The sequence below is a fragment of the Uloborus diversus genome, chromosome 1, assembly GCF_026930045.1.
Source record: "Uloborus diversus isolate 005 chromosome 1, Udiv.v.3.1, whole genome shotgun sequence".
NCBI classification, from domain to species: Eukaryota; Metazoa; Arthropoda; class Arachnida; order Araneae; family Uloboridae; genus Uloborus; species Uloborus diversus.
Genome location: NC_072731.1, coordinates 75,242,261 through 75,264,152, shown reverse-complemented (window position 1 = coordinate 75,264,152; position 21,892 = coordinate 75,242,261). Strand labels below are relative to the sequence as shown.

Here is a 21,892-nt window from a genome sequence, read left to right as displayed (position 1 = left end):
TGGGGCAAATCTAACCTGGCGGCATTGCGAAGGCTATACAGATCCTAATCACAACATTATAATGTTGCCAGGTTAGATTTTTCCCCTACTGTGGATAAATTTTCTTTTCTATTTTTCAAATATCTATTCTGCTGAAGAGTTGAAGGGGGGGGGGGAGACATTTCAAATCACTTGATTTTTCATCATCTTTAAGGCACATCATCCTTGGTACAGATGGAATTGAAAAACCATGTACAATATGAAAGTTTTATGAATTCAGGTAGACAAAAAAAAAAAAAAAAAAAGGTGAAGTAATTGTATCTGGATTAATTCTACCTTCTTACTTCTTTTAAACCTAGACCACAATATATCTATGTACTATAAAACACAACTTGCAACTGATTTGCTCTCTTTCTATTTTAAAATTCAGCTTAACATCTGTAATTTGTTCAGTTTTAGTGATTTCACTATTCAAATTTGAAATAAAATCCTAATTCATTTTTTAAATAAGTAATTATCGGTTTTATTCAAGTTACACATGTCTAAGTCTCAAAAATAATTCGTTTGTTTAGAGAGTCACCAGGCTTTAAAATAGGCTTTAACTCTTTTAGTTAGTATATTATTATTTTTATTTTTTAGTTTATTTATAACATGATAATACTGATTTAAAAAAAAAAAAAACTAAATTATTTTAATTTTTAAAGAAAAGTTTATTTAATTCATAATTTTTCTCTTGCCTGGCATTCAACAGAATATTTTTGTCATCAATTGTATTCATATGTCTTTTGAATGTCTTTCGTTTTAAGCTTTTAAACTCTGTATTCAATAACTCTTGTGCAATGATATTGTAATAAAGCAATTAAGACTTTCAGGAATATTACGTCTTATGTAATATTTCTGGTATATATTTTATATTCTAGTTCAAATTATTTGTCTCTACAATCTTTATTGTAGTCAATGTAGAGCATCAATATTGGTAGCAATGTTTCTTATGTTTTCATTTGTTATATAGCTCTATTGGTTAAAACCAACCATCACAGAAAATCTAAAGTAATATAAAAGAATAATTGGCTCTTTGGTTTAACGATACATTCTGTGGAAACTGAGCACTTTTGTTATGTCCATTCAGAAGCAACAGGAATGTTGGTCAATGACTCATATCAACAGGGACTGGTTTTAGTGCCTGCATTGGAAAATATGAGTGTCATGATGCAAATCACATCCATAACTTTCAACCTATGTATTTTCAAAGCCTGTATCTGTTATCTTTTTAAGTGACAAAAGTGTAATACACTCAGTAGCAGTGCATATTTACTTCTATTCCACAATCTTTGAAATACTGAATATTTCCTAGTATTGAACCAATTAAAACTTATGTTTGTTAATTTTACTTGTATCAACAATGTTAAAATTTGTATAATACGCTCTTTTTCCAAATACTTATGTTTTTTATAGGGAAATTTTGTGTCCTGTCCAAGAGAAAAAGATTACTTTAAGTTACGCTGCAATTTAGAGAAGATGATTTCTGTGACTATTAATCAAATATCTAGCAATAAGGAATTGAATATTCAACTGTAAGTCCTGATCTTCATTTTATTTGTTTTTAACTGTTATAAAAATTCATTAAAATTTAACACAAAAACAAAATTTTACTTTTATTGGCATCCTATTCCATACTTGCCAACTCTACTGTTTTTAGTGGGAGACTTCCCCCCTTTTTTACCATTTTCTCCCATTTTTAGTTTTTTCAATCAATCATCAAAAATTCTCAGTTTCTTCTCAATAGATTACGCTCATTTCTAGTCATCCATCAATGCCAGGGGAAAGTAGAACTCCATATAGTGCAGAAGAATAAGAACTGAAACCAAATTTTTCCCAAGGAAAGGAATTCTATGATGATTAGGCTAGAGAAGGCCAAAATAGGTTTTCTGCACCAACTTGCAACAAAGCTTCATTATGGGCGATCCTGCGCCATTTTCCCCCCTAAGCATAATATGTAGATGCGCCAGAAAAGAGTACCAGCTAAGTACTCCATTTTCCCCGTATTTATTTGTGTGCTTCGAAAATTCAATTTTTTTTTTGGAATATCTGACAATTTCCGATTTTTATTCTTTTTTCGAAATTTATTTTTTAGATGGTGCTGAATTTAGTGTGCACTGGAGGAATTGGCTTGTTGAGAGCTTTTAATTTTTCCAACCAATAACTCATTTTGTAAAAAAATATTTTTGTACTAAGTTTCCACATTGCATGTTCAATGAAGCACGTACTTTGCCCAAAATTGCAGCAGCAGGCCAAGGAGTCAGTCGCCTTTCTCACCTTTAGTCACCTTTTGAAAATTTGGTTACTTTTAGTCACCTTTTGCAACTTTTGTCACTTTTCTCACCTTTCTTGAAATGTCTTACAATTTTTTTTTGAATAATTAAATCCTTGAAAAGTATCTGAATGTTAATAGTGAAATGAATTAAAAAAGTAGCATTAAATATGCCCTTCCCCCCTTCACCTTGTTGTTTAAGAAAAATAGCTATGCTACCGGAAAATCCGGGATTTTTTTTTTATTGCTTGCAATTGCACCCTATGAGCAGAACCAGTCTTTCTATCCCCCTTTGATCGTCAGAGGCATTTTCCCCCAAGTCTCGTCTAAACGCCATTTTGTTTCCTATCGGGTTTCTGGCCATAGAGTGTTCGACTAGAGTTCAGCTGTGCAATTTGTTTCTACACACTTTGTTGAGTGAGTGGTCATCGAATGCAAGTTGTCTTCCATGTTTATCAAATGACATCATCTGAAGTCTCAGAATCTCATGGAATCTCACGCTCATCTCTAGCCAGGCGCGTTACTTGCTTGTTTTACTTTTACTGACTTCAAAAGTCGGGACTAAGCAGCCACAAGTGGTTCGATTTGAAAAAGGGGTGATGGGTTAAGGAGGCGTGCCTCGATGTCTTCTTTGAGCTGTCTTCTTTGAGCACGGAATAGTGAAAAGTTTTGGTTTGTATTTATAGTGTCACTTTGTGTTTGCACAGAAATGGTTAGTTTGGATTTTATTTTTGTTGCGCAAGTGCGAAATGAACTTGGTCTGTGTAAACATTTCTTAACATTTCCTTTTTTGGTGCTTCTCGGAGAATCTTGGAATTTTTTTTCTTTTTAGGTTTCAATGCTTTATATGGCTAGTTCCAGTAAAAATAAAGCTTTTAAAAGCAAATGCTAGCCAAAAGCTTTATTTTATGTAACGGTGAGATTGATTTTATTAAAGTACGGTTTTAACATGGTTTGGTAATGTAATGATTTGATTCTTCCACATTCATTTCAAAAAGCTGCTGATTTTATAATGCAGTGATTTTATAAGTGGCGGTTAGTGTTTATTTATTTATTGAATTGGAACAAAAAAACTGCTGTAAACCTATTTGGAACAAAATGCACTACGACAGTATTTTTGATAAATGCAATATTATTTTCCTAGATTCAATAAGGAATAAATTTATGTTTAAAAAAAAAAAAGAAAAGAAATTAAAAAAAAAAAAAAAAAAAAAAAAAAAAACAGCCAACCAACGAGTCCTGATTGAAAAAGAAACAAACAAAAATACCCTCACATCGTTATCTTTATCACCTCTATTTTGATCAAATCAGAAGAGACCATGACAGCATTCCTGCTTATTTTTCATTCCTAAGCCTGATAAGTTGGGGATTGCAAATTGACTAGGACCAGTCTAGCTGGGCCCAGAACCTGTTGCTGGTCGTCACTTTTGTATTTGTAATTATTAATAACTTGATTTAACACTACATTTTTTACCTCCCATGGATATGTCATGGAATATTTTCAGAGCTTGCTAAAAAAATAAAAAAGTAAATAAAACGAGAAAGAAAAAATCATGAACATTTTCAGGCATATAAAATGATATTTTCATCATTTTATTTTTGCATTGTAAGTACAATTATCATTTTGTTAAAGTCTGATTTTTCAAATTGGTTTTCTCAGTCATTCTCTACTGTCAGGACTTTTGATTTAATATTTATGCTTTGTATTTACTAAGAAAAAAGAAAAAATGCTGATAATTTTTCAACAAGCTAAAAAAAGAGAAAAAAAAAAAAAAAACTAAAAATGTGATTGAATAACATAAGTTATATATATATATATATATATATATATATATATATATATATATATATATATATATATATATAATAAGCTTACATTACACTGAAAGTTTTTTGGAAATGTCTTAAAATTTTTATTTTACTACTTCTAGCCCTATAATATTCATTTCGAAAATTGTAAAGAAATCTTTACGAGAAATATATAGACTATTTTGGTAAAAGTCAGTAAAAAGGGATAGTCCTTTTCTGTTTTGAGTTCTTAACAAATTGTTTTTGGTCACCTTTTAGTTACTTTTTTGTCACCTTTTAGTCACCTTTGTTTTTAAATTTGTCACCTTTCTCACTTTTTCAAAGGCCATCAGCAGTCTTCGGCCTGCAGCAGACTTCAATCTTTTTGCATCTTGAAAATATTTCAGTTACTCTGAAAGTTGGAAGTTATTTCAACATGTAGCATATGTTTACCCTATACCTACTTATTTTACATTTATTTGAAATTTTTTTTTAATATTTTTTGCTGGATTTTTGTAATTAGTTACTTTTTAAGAGGGATTGGGGAATGTACCAAAATTTAAGCAAATGCACTCCTTATTATTTGTTTTTTTATTTACAGTATTTTCTATATTTCTTGTATTTGTACTAATTAGCTTAAATGTTAGAAAAATTCTTTTTTCATATTAAATTTAATATTCATGGGATTTAAAAGCAAAAAACAAAATATCGATGTGAATTATGTCGCTGGTGAATCATCTATGTACGTCAAGTGAAATCTCCTGTTTTTTTTTCTTTGTTGTTTGGCAAGTATGCTATTCTTCCCTCTTGTGTGTGCCTGTTATTGTAATGAAAAACACATTCTTTTGTTATTTTTGTACAGATGTTTAGTAAGACCTGATTTAGAAAGTGGTCTTCTTTTCTTAAGAAAGATATCAATTTCTTGGAAAAGATTCAAAAGAAGAGTATGAGACTAGTAAATGGGCTTTCTAATTTAAATAATGATTTCAGGTTTAGAATGCTTAGTATGTATATTCTTGAGCAAAGGAAAGTAAAAGAGGATATTATCCAGTTATTTAATACTGTTAAAATGGATGACATTTATGGGTCAAATTTCTGTATAGATTTCTACATAGCGTTCAAATCCCAAGCTAATCTTGAAATCAGGAAAAATTACTACTTCAAAGGGTTGTAGGCATTTGGAATTAGGATACACAGAAGCAGCCGTTACTTGCAAGCGAGTGGTTTTTTTTTTATTTTTTTAATTGAGCTCTTGTTATTCATTTTGAATTGATAAATGGACTAGGATCATCCAAGCCGGGCTCATAGCCTGTTCCATCACTTTTGTATTTGCAAAGTTAAAGAAGGCATATGAGACACAAAATATAAGTATTCCTTTTGAATTGGTGTCTTTATAAACTCTGCTAATTTGTTTCTTATGTGTTACTTTCTTATTTTTTAATCATATTTATGCTTTTGACATACTACAAATCATGTGGAAATTAAATGATATATTAAATGAAACTGTTGCAGTTGTTTCGGCTTGTTAATTACTCCAGGACGAAACTTGGATCATTCTGAAATGCATGCTCTAGAAGGTGTAAGTATGGTTTTCTCTATACAGTTAGCTCATAAACTTTTGAAAAGGAGTCAATTAACTTCTATTTTAAGATAATGTTGTTTCACAGTCAATGTAACGTTGTTAAAGTATTCAACTCTTTGCATATCTAAATATGAGGTTCAGACCAGATGCACTAAAATTTCCATTCTGGAAATTCGGAATGTTGTATTTTTCTGATAGGAATTTAAATAAATAAATAAATAAATAAAAATGTTAACCATAATAAAAAGAGCATAAATTGATTATGCACACTTTCTTGTTGTAGGCATACTTAAAGTAATTTTAGTGGAAAAAATAATTTTTTACCTATTGATCGGTAAAATATGATTGACAATAAATAATTAGCATAGCAGTCAATAACAGTTGGTTTCTGATTGCTGCCAATTAATGGATGCATCTTTAATCAGGGCATTTACTACCTTGCTGGTTCAACAATTTCTTGCATCTCTGTAACCTTTTGTTATTTGCACAATATACAAACCTTGAACTCCTATTTTGGGACAAGAGCAAATCTATGTTTGCAATCTATCTCAAATCTAGGTCTTCATTTTTAGTAACTAGCATAGCTCTTCTCCATGTTTTCTTCTGCAGCCCTTAAATTTGCAAAACATTGTGGATTTATTTGTATTTTACTTTAAAGTGATTCTAAATATTTTGTTTTGTTCAAAAATCATTTGTGCTTATAAACTTACTAAGTTCATTAACTGAGAATGATTTTTTTTTCTTTTATGTTATATACCAGAAGTGTTTGATTACAAATGAAAATATTTTTGATCATTCTGAAAGGTAATAACATTCTTTTAGAAAGCATTGAAAGATTAAAAAAAAAAAAAAAAAAAGATTGGATTATTTTGCTTGTGATTATTGTTCAAATACAATGATTCACTTTCCTGGTAAAATTTTATTTGCAGCTCAATGCATATAAGAGTTACTGTTTCTTAAAATTGATTGTCATACAAAGTATTTCCCATTAAAGGAAATTGCTCTACTTCAGTTTATAGAAAATTTTATTTATGGTCAATTTAACTAATATGTACTTATCAAAACCAATCAGTCAAAGGGTTTAGAATTTGATCTTTAGCCAAAAACTAAAGGGCCCTTTTCACGGAAAGACGCCATCTTGCCTTGCATGCAACAACTAATATTTGTAATTGAAACTATTAATCTAAAAAGGTAATGAGCAAAATTTTGTTTGCTTAAGAAATCACAAACATATGTGTTATTTCATAAGCAAAAGTTCCGGTTCGTTATCTTTTAAAATTATTATTTTTTGCTGAATATAATAACTCCTTGATTTCATCAATATCATCAGGAAAGGGGTTAAATTTTCCAAAGTTTTATTTTGTTAGGAATATATTAAAGGTATCATCTGAATAGAGACTAAATAACCTAAATTAAATAATAAATATTTGCACCCAAAGAGAGTTAAAAAAATCCCAAGAGAGACTCCCCCCCCTGCACTCAAAAAACAGGAGGGGGGGAATCTTAAAAAAAATAAATGAAAACCCTCCTAGAAACACATGCCTTCAATGCGCTTTCAATGCATATGCAGGGGTCGATCCAGGTTTTATTTTTTGGGTCTCCATTTTGTGAAAAAGCAAAATATTTTTGTGAAATTTCTTTATTTTTGTGAAAAAGCGAAATATTTTTGTGAATTTTCTTTATTTTTGTAAAAAAGATCTTCTCGTGATTTTTTTTCTTGGAAAAGATTATATAAAAGCATTTAAGTAAAGTTATTTTAGCTGTCGTATCGTTATAGAAAAGCCCTAGACAGGTTTCAGGGGTGATTGCAAGTTCTTGAAGAATACCTGAAAGCTATCAAGAGAAAATGCGCTGGGGGGAGGGGGAAGTAAGACCCTCTTAACATTTTATTCTTAATTTGACATTAAATTCATCGTTTTTTACAAATATACATATGCAAGGCACATTTTCTTAAGGTGAAAGTCTCACAACAGATTTCCTGTTTGCCCCCTCTCAAATACTTTTAGAGCAATGAAAATAGCACATGCTGCTGAACGTAATGATAACTCCTAATAAATACAATATGAACAGACTCAAAGATATCACATATTTCTTAACACAGAAGTGAAATACTCAGTAAAGATGCCATGTATGTGTTTGAAAAACTTAAAAGTAATTAAAACCCAAAATAATACTGCACCAGCATTCAGCGTTTAATTTTTTGACATTTGACGTTCTTACAGAGTAGGTATTTCGTTTAAAACCTTGCAATTTAATGATGTTAATAAATATATAAAGAAATTTTATTTGTTTGCCTCTAACAAAGTACAGTAAACATCAAAAATGCGAAAAATTCGTTTACCATGGCGGATGTAAGGAAATCAAGATCTTCAAAAGAAATAAAAATATAAAAACAGCATATAAAAGAATTTTATTTTAAGTAAAGTTATTTTAGAATTGGATTTTAAAACTCAACACAAATTAATACTAAATATATATTGCGTAATCAAAGTAAAATTTAGGATTTTCCTGAAAACAACAGAATTTTGGTATTTTCAAAGATAAATGTTTTGAACTGAAATGTGGGATAAATACGTGGCCTTCTTACCACAAGTTAGCAAATGTTTTTTTATTTCATTGTCATCTAAATTTTCCCCCAAAAATCTAACTAGAGATTCAAAATTCTCAGAAATGGCCCATTGCTTCTTGATTATAAAGTACAAAATTCAAATACACTTACCAATCACTTTTTTTTTTTTTTGCTTCATTTCCAATCTCTGCACTTTCAGATTTTTTGAGAATTCCTTCTTTTGCACTAGATTTTTGTGTATTGACAGCCTCTCTGTGATTTTTGCTGCACTCATGTTTTTTTTAAAACTCTAGTAAAGTGACAGCTTTTCTTGATATCAACTCCAATATTGACTCAAGGTTTGTTCGAATCACTAACATTCATGAAAGATGAACATATTTTGCACAAAAAACCCTTAGCTGAATAACTATAGAAAAGCCAGCTATACACCTTTTCATAATTAGCAATGTACTTTTCATTTATTGCATGCTTCTTATTTCCATTTGTACTCTCAAATACAATGCTTGAATCATTATTTGATGGCTCAATCTCAATATCATCATCAGTTGAAGTTGCTCCAGATTCACTTCCAGTATTTTCTGCCTCAAAAATCGTTATACTTTCGCGAACTGCCCCTCACTGTCATTTGATGTACTATCTTTTACCGCATTTCTCGAGTCCTCCAAAACAAGAACATTTGCGTTACTGTTACTGCATGATGAAGTGGTGGTAGCGATTTTATCGGGGTTGTTAATTGCTGACTTGAAGAAATTCACAATATTTTGGGACCCAACGTTCGAAGAGCGAAATTTTTTAAAATAATACGCAGAATTTCGGGAGGTACCTCCCGTTGCAGGACCTCCTCGTTTCATATTTTAATTTCTTGAAGAATAATTTTCAACGAACAAGCAATCTCTCCAAATTGAGATTATTGCGGCTGCTATTTTCAGCGCTCCATTATCCGCTAAAAATGTAACGAAATATTTTGCAAAACACAAATTATAATCGAATAGAATAACAATTTATTCTTTCATGCGCCTAAAAAAGGTCCACTTAAACGCGCGAACAAGCTAACTACGAAAAATATCGTCTGCGCACCTGGATCGCAAACGATCTGTTACAAAAGAAAAATTAATACCGAGAAAGAAAACGAACTGGAATAATATACAATTAAACATTTTTTTAATTTATCGTCTGCAGTTTACCCGATTCCCGATTAAAAAAAAAAAAATAAATAATACCGTTGTTCTTTTGGTTTACTGTATGCTGTACGCTCAAACTAGCGTGACTTTGGAAGTTATCTTTTGCTTCTACACGTACAGTCTACAAGAAAAATAGCAGGAAAGAAAAAATGAATAATGCATTTTAAACGAGCAATTCTCCGCAGTCACCGGTCCGCGAGAAAATTTGACCGGTCTTCGAAGAATTATACCCGTTTCCAATAAAATAAAATTTCCTTATTTTATTTTTATTCCTAATTTTATACAATATTTTATGCATTAATGTATCCATTACTTTGCATACATTTTGTGGTTTCTCTCCAAGATTTATTCGCTTATGAAAATTTACACAAATTAGCTGCGCTTATTTTTACATTCAAAGTGTGTAAGTTATTAAAAACAATCCTACAATTACCTTTCTAAGTTTATTTTAAGTAGAAGGTTTTTCTTTCTGGCATTTGTTTAAAAAAAATAAAAAAAAAAGGACAAAACAGATTAGTTTATTTTAACGAAAAAAAAAGTAAAAATTTCTACCGGGTTCGTGAAATTTTTTGACGAAGTTTTACCGGTCCGAGTGTCAAAAAAATATCAAGAAACGCTGCTTTAAACTAAGAATGAGAAAAAGTCGGTACCCCTGGCCTAATCACACTTTTTTTTTCATTAAATGCAATCGTGTCAAGTGAGCTTTCGAGAACGGACAGCATCGACTACAGGTAATTTCATCAATCAGTTGTTCGGCGTTTCCCGCGTAGTCACTCATACTCCAACAGGATTTAATTAATTGCCATACAATACGATTTGCATCAGCATGCGCCAGTATTCAATGCGAATTTCTATGCAATTGATTAAAAAAAGGAAAATATAAGATTTTCGAGTGTTCTTTTTAACCTTCGTTCGGGAATAATTTTCAGAAATTTTGCTCGTCCGTTCCGTAAGATAACCCTCCAACTATGAACCTTAAACTTTTTCAAAATAAACTGAAGGAAATAGAAACAAATTGAAAAAACAGGAGAATATTAAAAAAATTTAAAAAAAAATCTGCAACTGGCAAGGTTTTAATTTGCAGATAATTTTGAGAATTAAAAGTGTATAATTTGACAAAATAATATGGATAAATGAAGGATGCGTGCAACTAAGACACAATTGAAAGTTATAATGATTCAAAGAAATATTAAATTCAGAAGTATTTTGGTATTGAAGCAAATCAAACCAACAGAATATAGGCGATAAATTTGCTGTGGCGTGAAATGAGTCCGTCTTCATTTCGCACTCGTGGAACGGCAGAAAATCATCGAATCAATTCTTTATCACGTGCTCATTATTTTTCTTGGATTTTGGCTAGCCACCAATCACAAGCGTCCCTCTCCCGTCCCCCCTCTGACGCTCTCAAGCAAAAACACCTCACGCAGCAGGCAAAAAGATAAGAATGGGGAAGGTGAAAGAGGGGTAGGCTTTCGCATAGATGCGTACACATTTGCGGTTAAAAATATTGTGAAAAGGCTGCCCTTTTATAAATTTTTGTGAAGGGGCTGCTTTTACGACGCGGAATTTTGTGAATGGGGCCGCTTTTGCGACGGGGAATTTTGTGAATGGGGCCGCTTTTGCGACGCGGAATTTTGTGAATGGGGCCGCTTTTGCCATGCGGAATTTTGTGAAGGGGTCACAAAGCGGCCCCAGTTTGACGCTGGATCGAGCCCTGATATGAAATACTTTTAATTTAAGCTTCTACTTCTTATTGATATTTAACAAAAGTTTTAGGAACATAAATCATTTTACTAAAATAAATCAAATCCTGTGGTTGCAAAAAAAAAAAAAAAAAAAATCTGCTAAGAATTTATCAAATATTAGCAAAAATACCCGCCTTTGCCTGGGTCAGTAATTATTATGAGAAAAAATCGTTACTTGCTTTTGTTTTCTGTTTTAAGTGAAAGAATTTAAAACACATCTTTTTGACGGGATTAAAAATCGAATTTCTTCCTTTCCCATAAAACTAAAATAGCAATAAGTATAAAGAACAAAATAGTATTGATTTAGAAACGAAAGCACTATATTTAAGCATAAATAAATTTCCAAAACATGAAATTAATCTTCTCATGTTTAAAAAGATTAATCTGTTGATACTTTTTTTTTTTAACCCATTACCCGCTGGTGTTGCGTTGACGCAACGGTTATAATAAATATCCATAGAAACTAAACTAGAAATCTAATTTTTTTTATCGATTGCTAATTTGAATTTAAGAATATTAGTAGAAATATGTTAAATAAAAAAATTGCTTTAAATTTCTTTTTTTATGTATGATAAAAATTGTTTCTCTCACATGGTTTTTTTGACTAAATTTGTGATCCAGTTTTCTGTCAGAAAAAATAAAAATAAAAAAAAGTTTTGGTTTAGATATAAAATACTTTTAGTCAAGGTCACTTTTCATCAGATTATTCCTCAAAGAAACTGCTTCTGCTGGGGAGGAGGGGGAATTAAAAACTGGTGTTGCGTTGACGCAACCTCAGCGAAAAAGGGGTAGACAGACTGTCTGTCTCAATTGCTTTAGCGTATAACTATATTTCATTTTTATTCTGCGCGTTTTGACTGTGGAAGCTTTTTTTTTCGTCTCGGCTTTTCGAAATGCCCAGAACAAGGTATCTAACTTTGGAAGAAGCATTGGAACAGATTTTCAAACAAAACTCAGATGATGGTGATAATGAAAATGAAGAAACAGATATTGTTGTTGTACCACCAGAAATAACAGAAGCTAGTGATGAAGAAGAAGGCAATGACAACATATCAAATAATGATAATGAAGTTTTACCGGGCGATACTGCAGGTGAAGTTGAAGTCCATGTAAAAAAAAAGTTCAATTGTTCCAAATCCCGTAGTAAAAAAACTAAAAAAACGAAAAACAGAAGATTGGCGATGGACAAACCAAGAACCAATTGATAGGTATCAACAAAAAATGAAGAACAGGTCCCCATTCAAGCTGTAAAACACACTCTAGAAGGTAAAGCTAGTGTTGATATTTTTAATCTTTTTTTTTTATTCCAATGTTTTATCGCATCTTGTAGAACAAACAAATTTGTATGCCCAGCAAAAGAGATGGAATGACCCCGCTGTTGTAACTATGGGTTCAACCTATGGTAAAATTGAGCCTGTCAAAAACATTTCTAGCTATTCCAGAAACCAGAAGAAGAAGATTTCTGTTCCTCAACCTTGTATAATTAAGCAATACAACATGAAAATGGGGGGTGTTGATTTGTGTGACAATTTAGTTTCAAATTACAGAATTAAAGTCCGAGGGAAAAAATGGTGGTGGCCAATATTCTCCAATTATATTGATGTTGCATTAACCAATACTTGGAAACTTACACTATCGAAAGAAGAAAATAGAAAGTGACTATTGAATTTTAGGCGAGAGGTTGCACTTTATCTTTTACAGACCCCTTATGATAGTGACATGAAAAAGAAAAGTCCAGCTACAGGACGGCCAAGCAAATTCAGCTTATTAATGCCTGTATCTGGGGGACATTTTATCGTAAGGTCGACAGACAATAAAAGACTACGCTGCAAGAATTGCCACAGCCAAACTATTTGTCGCAGCAATGTGTGTAAGGTTGCACTTCATCACGATTGCAGTGAAGCTTTTCCTGTGTAACTATAAAAAATCAATGTTTCCTCAAAATTTAAATTTTCTAAAATGTATTTATGTGCTTATTTTATATAAATTTCAGTTTCTTCTAAAGTGCTCGGCATGGTTAAGAACCGTAACTAAGATTATAAAAATTTCCTGTGTATAAAAAGCATTGAAACTGCTGAAGAATTTCTGATAAAACTACTTAGCATTAATACTCCTTTTCCGCTGACGTTGCGTCAACGCAACACCCTATATTTGTAAAAGTAATAGCAATTTTTGTTCTTTTTTAAGCATATTACTATTATATAGGTTCAAAATGATAACTTTTATGATTTTTATCCAAAAAAAATGACGATTTCGAGTTTCGGTGGTTAATGGGTTAACATGGAGTCTAAAACCTTCTCTGTATGGCTATTTATTGAAGTACAAAGTTTTTTAAAAAAATGTAGCCGCGCTTGTAATCCCCTTATACTTGCTTTAGTTAGTTTGGGAAATTTCAATCATTGTGGGCTCTTGGTGCGATTTTACTGAATTTGCGGGAATCGTTTTGGAATACCTTCGATAATGCTCCCCCCTTCTTTCCTTACTTTGTAAAACGATATGATATTAATTTTCGTTACAGAGATATTATCGCCAGATGCTGAGATACTTTTGGTCACCATAAAATGGCGCTAACGAGTTTCATCCGAAATATTTCCGAAATAAGTAGTAAAATTTGGCGATTGTTTGCAATTGTGCAAAAGGGAAAATTAATGGAAGTTTTTTTGCTGTTTATGGATTTGCCTAATTTAGTTGCTGGATTATTTAACACAGTAAAATTGGTTTATAAAGATTCTTTGATTGGAGATATTTTGTTTACATTGTGAAAGCTGAGAAACATTAAGACATAGTCTTCGGCTTCAAAAACAGCAAAAATTTTTGCAATCTGCTGGATGATTGGATAATGAGTAAGTGTTCAATCAGCATAAATAATAATAAAAACCATTAATTACATTAAAGTTCCGTTTAAATGGAAAATCATCAGCCAAAACATGTATTCTTTGCCAATCTTGTGCAAAAATCTTACTTCAAGATTTGACTTGAGAAAAGCCTTGAACAATCACGAAAAGCAAAGAAAGTCAGCAATACAACAATTGTCGCTATCGACAGGGAGTTGAGATGATACACTAAATACTGTATTGAGCTGAGGAAAGCCTTCGAACATGAAACCAGAAAGCTCATAACTCGTTTTTTATTCTACTTAGAAATTTCGAACAGGTGCCATCTTCAGCAGAAAAATCAGAGCTTTCGATGGACATATAATGTAAATATGTGCAAGTATTTTTTCATCCCTATATTAGAGAATTTACACGAAAATTGTATTTTATTGCCCCCCTAAGAGGGATTTGCCACCCATAACGGGACGAAAACGATCCTATGTGTTATTCTGATGCATAAGCTATATTATTGTCAAGTTTCATCAAAATCCGTTCAGTAGTTTTTGCTTGAAAGAGTAACAAACATCTATACATCCATACATCCAAACTTTTATAGTAGTAAGATTATAAGAATTCAATCTTGCACTGATTCAATCTTTGTATCTATATATATAAAATGCTTATGCGTGGTGCAAAACAAGCCTTTATTTCTTTCTCTCTGTTGACAACGATCAGCTTTCTTTACGTACGATCGTTGTTGTTTACAAGTGCTGCAGACTCGCTTCTAGCGTTAGATATAGTACAAGTTCTAGCTTTTAAATTCTAGCGTTAGGATTTTGATTTTAGAACGAGTGTTTTCGATCACTTGAATGTAATTTACAAAGAACAGAGCAGTGGGCTTGGGAGTCTTTAGATGAAAGATTTCAATGCAGATTGGTGAGAAATGCTGCCGATAGATGTAGGCGTGCAACAAAAATACACCGTGAACCTTGAATTGCAAATCGAGTGAGTTTTGTAAGTGGTGATCATGCACTTGACTGGAGAAAAGAGTTGAACTAACACTGATAGTAATAAAACTGGAGAAAAATATTATTGTATTGAAAAAAAATTCTAATAATAACACTGATACTTATCCTCGAATACCACTTATTTCATCCGATAGTAACGTGCCTTTTAAATTCAGATGTGAACCATTTCCTGTCATATTAGCCTTCCCAATAACTATAAATAACTAACACAAAGGCAAACTTTTGATAAAATTTGTTTAGATTTGACAAAGCCATTTTTCATTCATGGGCATGTCATATGTAAGTCATTCAAGAGTCAGATCATTTGATTATGCCTCTGTTGTATATGAAAACCCAGAAATATTCAGTGGTGTTTGTAGAGACACATTATGATTTTCTTCTTTAAAAAAAAAAAAAAAAAAAACTTTGCAAAGTCAATGTTGCTGTTAAAAGGTTTTTCCCTTAACCATAGTGCTTACAAAAAAATAAAGTTCCCTGCTTACCAAAGCTGCAGAGTCAAAGGAAAAATGTCTTACTCCAACTCTTTTACCCAAAATTGGACTCCGGCTGTGACTCTGCAAATATTGGCAAAGTTATGGAGTTTGAGAGAAAATTACCGACTCCGTCTCTTGAAATTTTAAACCTTCAACTCCGATTCCTTTACCAAAAAAACCGGTCCGACTCCACAACCCTGCTACTAACAGCAACCTGTACATAGTAAACTTTTTTTTCCAACCACATTTTTGTATATGTTATGTTATTCCACATAGACTAAATTAATTTATTGGGCAATTCTCATTGCAAAGCATATCACTTAGTAGTGCAATGCATTGAAGTTAAGAGCTGAACCACAACGACAAAGTAAAGCTAGAAATTGAATCTTGAAGACCGGAAGAGCGAAATGTTTCACATACTTTTGCAATGGCATTGATGTTAAGAACTGAACCACAGTGACAAAGTAAAGCGACAAATTGAATCCTGAAACCTGATATTACTGCTAATATGTTTTCACAAAATCAGTTTGACCCTGTGCTTTATTTATAGTCATTAGGAAGGCTAATCTAACAGGAAATTAGTTTATGTTTGAATTTAAAAGGCACATTACTATCGGATGAAATAAGGATTATTCGATGTGTGATATAAGTATTAGTGTTATATAATAATCACTATTTTTTTTTTTTTGCCACAATATTTTTCTCCAGTTTTATAATTATCAGTCTTAGGCCAACTCTTTCTCCAGTAGTCCATGATTATTCCGTAAATGTGTTCAGAAACACTTGCAAAATTCTCTCGATTTGAAGTACACAGTGTGCATTTGTGCAACTTAGCTCATAGGCAGCATTTCTGACCGATCTGCGTTCAGATCTTTCATCTAAAGACTGTAGCCCACTGCTCTCTTCTTCATAAATTATATTCAAGTGCTCTGAAACCCAGTGTCTCAGTGGTAGTGCTTCGCGGTTCCACGCTGCAGGCCTGGGTTGGATCTCTGAGTCAGGCATGATTGATTCAACTGTTCATCCCTTCCGTGGGTCAATAAAATGAGTACCAAGCATGCTTGGGAACTGAACCCAGGGGGGTTTCGCATTAGGCTGACCTCTTAACCGGAACATCTGCTAGCACCTCAGAGACCTTGGTCAGAATGAGGAAGACCCTCATAAGCTGTCGTGCCACTGGGTTTGGTTTTTTGACTCTTAAAACACTCATTCCAACATTTTACACTAAATTACTGCTTTCAGAGAATTTCAGATGTTGCTTGTTCTTTGCAACTGTTAGACATTTTAGAACATATATACACACATATTTTGACACTTAACATAGTATAATTAATGACCATGAAATGTTTTTAAGCTTCTTAGTCTTTACGGTGAGTAAACACTGAAGGGTTTTTTTTCACTGAAATTGCTTTTGCATTCAGTAAATATAGGAAACAAAGATTATATTATGTTTGTAATTTTATAACAAAAATGTTCCCTTGCATACTTCTCTCAAAAGACAATGGAATTGCAAAACTTATGCTCAAACCCCGAAGAGTTTCTATTTTTCCTACTTTTTAGAGCTCTCTCCTTATTTTCCTACTTTTTCCTTTTTTTTCCTACTTTTTCTTTTTTTAGTATAGTACTTCTAATTGTGCATTGATTCTTAATTTTACAATGAAGCACTGATAATTTTCTACATGTTTCAATTTTGAAAAGCAAAAGAAGCAAGCAGATCCCGAGCTTTTCATTGACTGACTACATTAATTTCTGGAAGGAGCGCCGCGGCGGCGGCGGCGTTTGCGTGTTTAAAAGTTAAATTTTCGCAAGTGACTTTTTTGTTGTTGCGGTGTTTATGATCGACTTTTCTTTTTATCACCCCAACTTCAGCCCTACTGTATTAACGAAACTAAAAAATAAAAAAAAATAGATACTGGCACATTCTGATGCAATTATATATTATTTACCCGTCAATTAGAAGCTTTAATTAAAGTAAATGGTCGAAGGTTCAAAAAATGCTAGAAAAACCGAATTTCCTATTCGCTAATTTTTTGTATGATTACAAGTGAAATAGAGCTCTATTTAAACAGAAAGGCAATGTAAAACCTTAAAAGGAACATAAGAAAGCAAAAGATGAAAAACTTGTACACTGTACATATTTTATTGATGTTAGTACAACATAAAAATGACAGATAACAGAAATTCTCAAAAACGAACCACTTCAAAAATAATTGAGGAAACTAACTTTTTTCGTACATAAATATGATTATTGTTCATTCTAAATTGTAAACATGATTACAAAATTTATAAAATTTTATTTTCTTTCCTTGCAAAGAGTGTATTTTCAAAAAAAAAAAAAGCAGCAAAACCTGATGAGCAAAACGTTCCCGATTTTTGAAGAAAAATCGGAAATCAATTTAAATGCGATATTTTGTTTTATTTCTTCATATTTTTAAAAGTTGGGGGATAGAGCTATAAACTAATATGTATTTTTTTTCTTTTTAATGGGTATTTTCTACTCTGATATATCATCAATATCTAGGAGTTGCTCATCATTTTTATGTGCTGTTTTTATGGCAATGCGACATTTCTGAGCATTTAATTTTTTTTTGACACTCTTACTCTTTTTGGGGTACGGCAATTATACCAATGCGGCATACCTACTGTAAGTTATTGTACTTAGTGCGCCTGATCAGGGGGGGGGGGTGAGAAAGAGATATATGCAGGCATTTGATGCCAGGTGCTCCCCCCTCACTCAATTTCGTGAACAACTTCCGAATGAATATTTTTGTTGTATGGTAAAGGATTGAGATAAACTACATGCCTTCCCTTTTATGCACAGAGAAACATTAGTAAGTGATCTTTGTCTTTGATAAAAATGCTATGTTTACCATGCACGGATGTTTTCTTTTTTTTTCGTGACAAAAATTTTGGAACAAGAAGGAAGTAAAAATTATCAAACCATTAAAACAATATTCGTTTTTATTGCTTGATTAAATATGGAACTGGCCAGTCAATTTGATTCCCCCCCCCCCCCCCCCGGAGGTGGCTAGCAAAGGTATACTGAATGCAAATTTTTTCTGAAAACAACAAAAACCACACAAACTTGTATAGCTAAGCATTAATTTTCCAAAGCCAGGGAGGGGAGAAATTGACCCCCATAAATGATGTGCCTGAAATAAAAATGTCTGTTGAATGCAAAAAATACATAACAGTACAAACCGGAGTTGGACAAATTTGAATTGTATGAACAATTAAAGTTTAAGAATTGATTAATTGGTAAACGTAACCACAACAACTAACAATGGATCAATTGTAATTGTGGAAAATTACAACTAACGATTAATTAATTGTTAATTGTAGTTTACTACAGTTAACAATTAATCAATTGTTAATTGTAGTTTACTACAGTTAACAATTAATCAATTGTTAATTGTAGTTTGCTACCGAGAACAATTGTTTTATGAATTTTAATTAAAGCTAAATCTTAAAAAAATACTGGTTTTGTATAATATACTGTACAGGCGACAGGTCTACCTGGGACGTGAACGCTGGACGGGTACCATATTATTATCTATTTAAATACACATGTTAGCAACGAACAAAAGATCAATGCTCAACAGTAACTTTATTACGAGCAATAAATTATTTACCGCAGCATATGACTTTTTTCAAAAAATCTTATGGCTCCAGCGAAATTTCCATAAAAAAGGTACATTTCAATTAAAAATTCAAAAACTTTTTTTTCTTATTTTTTTTTACTAATAAAAGTCTGAATACATCTTACAGAAATTTCAGAAATGTATCTTAATCATGTACATGATTTTTAAAAAAAATTAAAACAGTCTCTGAGATCTCACGTCCCCTGTTATGTCCTTCTTTCTCACCTCCCCTGTTATGGGCTAAGATAAAACAATGATTTACACAAACTTAATTAAAACACAAACGTTTAAGTGTGGAAAAAGCTTGCCTAGACGAGACTAGTTCACGCGACGAGCAAGCAATCTGAATGAAAATACGAAATTGAATAATACTTTTGGCCCTGTACCCTGCACTGTAAATATTGATATGTAAAGTTAATTGTTAGTTTTAATTGTTTCATCAAACAATTTAAAAATCAATTGCAATTATTTTAATTGTGAGAAACAATTAACATACATTAATCAAATTAAATTAATTGCAAAGTGCAATTAATTGCAATTACTTTTTTTAATCAATTAACAAGGCAATTGAAAAAATAATTGATTAATGCCCCACACTGGTACAAACCTTTTAGTTGACTTATTTCGTTATTTGTTAAGTTTAATTGTTTTATTATGAATTTTATGTCCCATATTTAAGAACACATTTATTTTAGTTCTGCATTTTCAGTCGTTTTCCTTTTTTTCAAATTCAAACATCTGCATCTATTTATGCAAGAATGCATGCCAGCTTCTGATTATTTTTAACTAAAACCAATTTAATATTTGCTTTGCTTTTGTATCATAGTTTATAATAACAGGAGCTGCAAATGTTAATATTTTTAAATGATAAATGGGATGCTCTCGAAGGAATGTTTTCGTTTTTGACAAAACAAATCTTTAACAAAAATGGTTTTATTGCACCAAAATTAGGAGTTTTATTATTATTAGTATTATTATTGTTTTTTTTTTTTTTTTTTTTTTTTTTTTTTTTTTTTGCGATCGCTATATTACATTTTATTCTTTCACACTTAATTTTATTACTGTATTGGTGAAAGGTGTTTCTTTGTTTAGATTTTATTTTCATATTTTTGTAATTAATATCTTTGTTTCCACCAGTTTATTTTTCATACTAATGATTGTCAATCGTCTTGACGTGTGTGTAGTTCTATCTCTTCCTATTTTTTCCCTACTTTTTTAAGTGATTTTTTTTCTACTTTTCCTACTTTTTAAATTTTTGATTCCTTATTTCCTACTTTTGCCCCTCAAAAAACCACTTTGGGGTCTGTATGCTTTATCTAATGCATGAGTTTCATGTAAAAGTAATTGTCCCCTTTAAATGTATGAAAATCATAAGTATATGAGATTCATAAAAATCATTAAAAAAAACTGTACTTTTTTTAATACCAATAAAGCTAGACTAATATTTTAGTGACCGGTGAGCTAGCGTAGCGAGTTTGGAGTGCGAAGCGATCCGAAGGATCTGCGTGTTGGATATAATTTTAGATGTTATAGAGCTAATAGCCTACAGCTAAGCTGAAAATTAGGCAACTCATTTCCAACTGAAAATTTGAGGGAGTGGTCTGCCCGAAGAAAATAAAACATGAATCATTCTTTACACTGAAAAACATTTATTTAACATGTATTATAAAATGGTTACATTACAATAGTTTGAATAGAAGAAAATTAAATTATGCTAAATCAAAAGGATCTTACAATAAGTCCATGCAGGTGTCAAAAAGTCCTGTCGATGTTCCACAGTGAATTCCCCACAGGTAGAAGGACGGCATCGCAATCTCCCCAGAATTGCACGCTGGTCAGTTCACACCTTAGGAGCCAAATTCACCATATCCGGGAAAAATATCGAAGATGGACACGATCCTTTTCCTTTGCTTTGGAGACCAAACGACCCACTTAAATTGGACTATAACTTTTCACTTTTATGGACGTCATGACAGCACGCGCTTCCAAAACTGAAGACATCACTGACGAATCATTCAGAAAAAATCAGACCTCACCTGAGAGGCCAGTAGCAAAAACTTATGAGGACATGGACAAACACATTTACAAACACAAACAACACAAAACGAGGAGACAAGTGAGAGAGAGCGAGCTATGGCCGATCTGCGTATTTATGGCCAGATCCGACCGTGCTCGTAACAATGTGACATTACCTTATTTGCATATTGCAAGAACAACTCAACCCAAGAAAAACGCAGCTTGCAGGTTGCACAATTCTTATTTAATTCGACATTCAGCACCCAACACCTCAACATGGTTATCTCATGTGATCGACATGTGCTTTGTCGGAAGTTTACCGACATCTGCCGAATGACGGCAACCAATCATAGCGTGCCGCATATTTTTCCGAACACTTCCGATTCAAACTCGGACATTTGAGTGTGGGTGGCAGGTGGATGGGATTTCCCGTGCAAGGTTTTTCCCGGAATGGCAAAAGGTAAGTTACAAATTTTTTTTAAAACAATATTGGTGAAATCCTTCAAGAAACAAAAATAAAGGCATTTAGCCTAACACTGCGTAAGCAGTTCTGGGGGTTGGCGAGCGTAAGTGAGCAGGGGGCGATAGTTGTATTTAATATCAGTTAAAATTGTATTTAATCTTAGTTGCATTTAATTCTGTTTACTTTAAAACAGTATACATGTTGTAGCTTAAAACAGTACAAAATTGATATTTAACTGATATCTGCCTGATAAGTTAAGCTTAAGGGATTTTAGATTAAAGATATATGTTAAGCCTAACGTAT

At 32.1% G+C, this 21,892-nt stretch overlaps 1 protein-coding gene across 1 annotated transcript in view; it reads left to right on the top strand.

The window, feature by feature from the left end:
• LOC129230434 (rab GTPase-activating protein 1-like) overlaps nucleotides 1–21,892 on the top strand; it is a 176,764-nt gene that overhangs the window by 39,044 nt on the left and 115,828 nt on the right. Inside the window, exons 6-7 of the mRNA XM_054864836.1 lie at nucleotides 1,435–1,553; nucleotides 5,591–5,657. Of these exons, the coding sequence (XP_054720811.1) occupies nucleotides 1,435–1,553; nucleotides 5,591–5,657 (186 nt within the window). The remainder of the gene's footprint in view (nucleotides 1–1,434; nucleotides 1,554–5,590; nucleotides 5,658–21,892) is intronic.